The 4,509-nt window shown below is 36.1% G+C and overlaps 1 protein-coding gene across 1 annotated transcript; it reads left to right on the forward strand.

Annotated features, from left to right (window-relative positions):
• Positions 1–367: 367 nt before the first annotated feature.
• LOC129659950 (olfactory receptor 1165-like) lies at positions 368–1,316 on the forward strand. The gene is given in 2 exon segments (XM_055591457.1): positions 368–546; positions 548–1,316. Coding segments are annotated over 2 exon segments (948 nt in total).
• The last annotated feature ends 3,193 nt before the right edge of the window (positions 1,317–4,509 follow it).

Here is a 4,509-nt window from a genome sequence, read left to right on the forward strand (position 1 = left end):
TGATTTCCTTCTATGTAGCCTGTGTTTTCATAGAATTATATTCTATCTTGGGGATATTTAATGCTCTAAGCATCACATTCATTTAGGAATCATTTATGTATAATACTACTATTGATAAATACTATTCTTTCTTATTTTCCAGGTAAAGAAACTAAAGTTCTAAAGGATAAAACTAATTTCCCATAATCAAATTCACTTAAGTTGTAAAGACTTCAACTTGACACTTCAGAACATTCCTGGGTATACACTGACCACACTACCCTCACTAGCTTAGGTTGAGCTATCTTCAGTTTCTTTCACTCCACCTTCTCAAGTTACACTGCTCAATTTTAATTCTTCTTTATTTTTATTTTTTAAATCAAGAGCCATGGTACTGAATGAAGGAAATCAGAGCTCTGTGAGCATGTTCATCCTCTTGGACTTCTCAGGATACCCCCGCCTCCAGGCACCCCCTTTCTTGGTGTTCTTGACCATTTACACAGTCACTCTGGTGGGGAACCTTGGCATAATTGTGGTCATAAGGACCAGTCCCAAACTCCACACACCCATATTTTTTTCTCAGCCATCTATCCTTTTTGGATATTTGCTCTTCCAGCATATTTACACCCAAACTCCTAGGTATCTTGGTTGTGGAAGACAGAGTTATCTCTTTCAAAGGATGCATGGCACAGTTTTTCTTTGGCTGTGCATTTGTGATTACGGAGATGTCCATGCTAGCAGTGATGGCCTATGACCTGTTTGTGGCTGTTTGTAACCTCCTGCTCTACACAACTGCTATGTCTCCTAAGCTCTGCAGCCTCCTGGTTGCTGGGACTTACACGTGGGGTGGAATGTGTTCCTTGACAATCACGTGTTCTCTTTTGGAGCTGTCTTTCTGCGGTTCTAATGTCATACATCACTTTGGCTGTGAGTATTCTGCCATCATCTCTGCTTCCTGTTCTGACACCCATTTCAGTCAACTGACGTGTTTCATCATTTCTACACTCAATGAGGTGTGTAGCCTCCTGATTATCCTCACCTCCTATGCTTTCATAGTTGTCACAATCATCAAGATGCCTTCAGCTGGTGGACTCCGAAAAGCCTTCTCCACCTGTGCCTCCCATCTGACCGCCATCACCATTTTCCATGGGACTGTCCTGTTCCTTTATTGTGTACCCAACTCCAAAAGCTCATGGCTCCTCGTCAAAGTAGCCACTGTGTTTTTTACTGTCATGATTCCTATGCTGAACCCTCTTATCTATAGCCTTAGGAATAAAGATGTGAAAAAGACAGTCAGGAGTTTGACAACCATGAAACTGCTTTCTCCCTCAGTATAATTCAGAAGTCCAATGGGACTGAAAAACCACTTGAATTAAAGACAAGCTGTGTATTAACCAAATAAATATGCTTGTGTTCATATTATGCCTAATAATTTTCATATATATTTCTGATGCCAGTTTATCTTTATTATAAGTAAATATATGATTATGTTTCAAATAAATTGTATGTTGTATTTTACAATTTTTTTTGATGGTCAGATGAGCTACAATTACTTCTCAGTTAATAGAGAAATAATACATTATGTAAGTCAGAGTGATGAAAAGGGATATATAGTTAGAGACTCATTCCTTATGCTACAGTTTATATTGTGATTTGTAACAATGCTGCAAACACAGATGATAACTGTGTTTAGCGTCAGGGTTAAGGTTAGGGTTAGGGTTAGTGTTAGGGTTAGGGTTAAATTTGCACTTAGGTTCTCATAACTAATTCTTCTGATTCAGTTTTATAAAATGAAACTTTTAGCTCTTCTCAAAACTTTATTTTACACCAAGTAAAATGAGGACTTTTGAGCTAGCCTTATAAAAATATTACCTGATTTTAAGCAAGAAGATCCTGAAAATAATACCTAGCCTATGTAGGCATCACTCATTTTTTGAATACCAGTATAATATGGTTCAATCAAAGGTGTTTAATTGAATACTGAGAAAAAGTTAAATGTATTTCTAGGGATATATGATGATTACTCAGTGATAAAGCCCAAGTTAAGAACTGCTCTATTTTCTTTTCTTCTGACAAATACTTGTTTATGTCTCAGGTTTGTACTCATAATCCAAAGGAAAAGAAATGCTCTTCGTCAATAATGAAGTATGAAAAAATTATAATGAGATTAACAGAGATACTTCTGAGTAACTGGACCTAATCATGAATCTACCTCATTCAGTTTAATAAGTCTTTCTTATATTCCTTTGAAGTACCTGCCATTACCACATATTCTTAATTATGGTAACTTAGAAGTAAATCTCACTATCCATTAGAACAACTTCTGACATCTTTTCTTCCGTGTAAGTGGATCCTGTTTATCCTCGACCATTTCATTTTCATACAAACTTCAGTATTTATTATGTTCATTCTTTTAAAGCCTGAGACTATTAGGGGCTCTAAAATTTACATCGCTTGTTCTTTAGCTCTGCATGTTCAAGCACTCTTTGCTGTAGCCATGCCTTCTCTGCTTCATTCATCTATGCTCCTTCATAATCATTACACATTTCTGAAATTATGATGAGATCATATTAGCTGGTTTTTATGTTACCATTGTTTTAATTTATTCATTTTTATTTTTGGCTGTGCTGCGCAGCATGTGAGATCCTAGTTTCTCAACCAGGGATCAAGTCCGTGCTCCCTGCAGTGGAAGCAAAGAATCTTAACCCCTGTAACCCAGGGAAATCCCACCATTGTTTTTACTAATCTGGCTTTGCCATTTTATTTATTTCTCATTATCATTACTATGATTGATTTGGTTTCTGAAGGAAGAGAGAGACAACAAAGGCATGTTATGTATTGAGTTTGACATATTGAGTTAAAAACAATCCAAATTTTATCTCTTTCTTTACTGATTAGTGGAAAAAATTGGCATTGATAAAATTCTACAAGCATGGCAAATAATAAGATATTGTGAAGAATCTATATTAAGAAATTACAAATCTTAATGAAATAAACACATTCCTTGAAAAAGCAGCATTCAATCTTATACAATAAAAATAGAAAATATAAGTAAAATCTGATCTATTAGTGTAATGGATGTCTGTGTGTGCTCAGCTGTGTCTGACTCTTTGTGACCCCATGGATCTTAGGCTGCCAGGCTTCTCTGTCCATGGGATTTTCCTGGCAAGAATACTGGAGTGGGTAGTCATGCCCTTCTCCAGAAAATTTCCCTGACCCGGGATCAAACTCCTGTCTCATACATCTTCTGTATTGCAGGTGGATTCTTTACCACTGAGTCACTGGGGAAGCCCAAAGTAATGGAATTTGTTTAGAAAAATTTCCACACAAAGAAATCCTATGCCCTGTTTATTATGTTGGCGAATTTCTCCAAACACTTAAGAAATATTGTCAATCATGCACAAATGTTTCTAGTGAATAGATTAAGAGAGAATATGTAATTGTGCATTATATTCACTTAGTCAGATTTTAACAATCAGTTCAAAGAAAGCTATTATGAGAAATAAATTTATAGATCAATTTGTCTCATGAGGTTAGTTAATGAATATTCAAGACAAAATATTAACACATTGGATTTTATTCCAGAAACTGAAAAGTGATTTAATAGTCATGAATTAATAATCATAAACCAACATATTAAAATAAAAGGGAAGATACATAGTTCATGCAAATTACAGTTCTAGAAAAATAATTTGGTTAAATACAAAACTTATTCCACTCTGAATGGTTGATTTTTCTCAACTCACATTTAATAAAATTGTTATTAGCTACAAGAAACTTTAAGTAATCCTAATATTAGCTATTGAAATTACTGTGATTAATTTTAAAATTTTTTGGCTGTAATACTATGCATATATCTAAATTAACATCTCTCAAGAATGTACAAATCCAAAAGAAGTTCCCTAGAGTTTTAATTGAAAAGTTCATACTTCTTAGACGGCTGTGACAAATGTTTCTAGCATCCATGTCTTGAGTAGAAATTAACCTCTTCCTGATAAGAGTATGAGTTTCTCTGGGGACTCAGATGGTAAAGAATCCACCTGCAATGCATGAGACCAGGGTTCTACCTGTAGGTTGGGAAGATCCCCCGGAGATGGAATGGTCAGCTATTCCAGTAGTCTTGCATGGAGAATTCCATGGACAGAGGAGCTTGGTGGAATACAGTCCATGGGGTCTCAAAGAGTCAGACGACTGACTGACTAACATTATCACTTTCTTGTTAGAATATAGAATGTCAAAAATAGGTTATCATTGTGAAAAATATGACCTGTTGACCAGTATGATGAATACCAGAAATGACTTTCTTTTGGTGTAATGAAGGTATTCAGGGGTTACAACTTAGCTATCAATAGTTTCTTGATAATCCTTATGCTTGCAGGAGACCTGTGTTCAATCCCTGGGTCAGGAAGATCCCCTGGAGAAGGAAATGGTAGCCCACTTCAGTATTTTTGCCTGGAGAACTGCATGGACAGAGGACCCTGGCAGGCTACAGTCCATGGGATTGCAAAGAGCGGACACCACTGAGAGACA

The sequence above is a fragment of the Bubalus kerabau genome, chromosome 9 (genome assembly GCF_029407905.1).
Source record: "Bubalus kerabau isolate K-KA32 ecotype Philippines breed swamp buffalo chromosome 9, PCC_UOA_SB_1v2, whole genome shotgun sequence".
NCBI classification, from domain to species: Eukaryota; Metazoa; Chordata; class Mammalia; order Artiodactyla; family Bovidae; genus Bubalus; species Bubalus kerabau.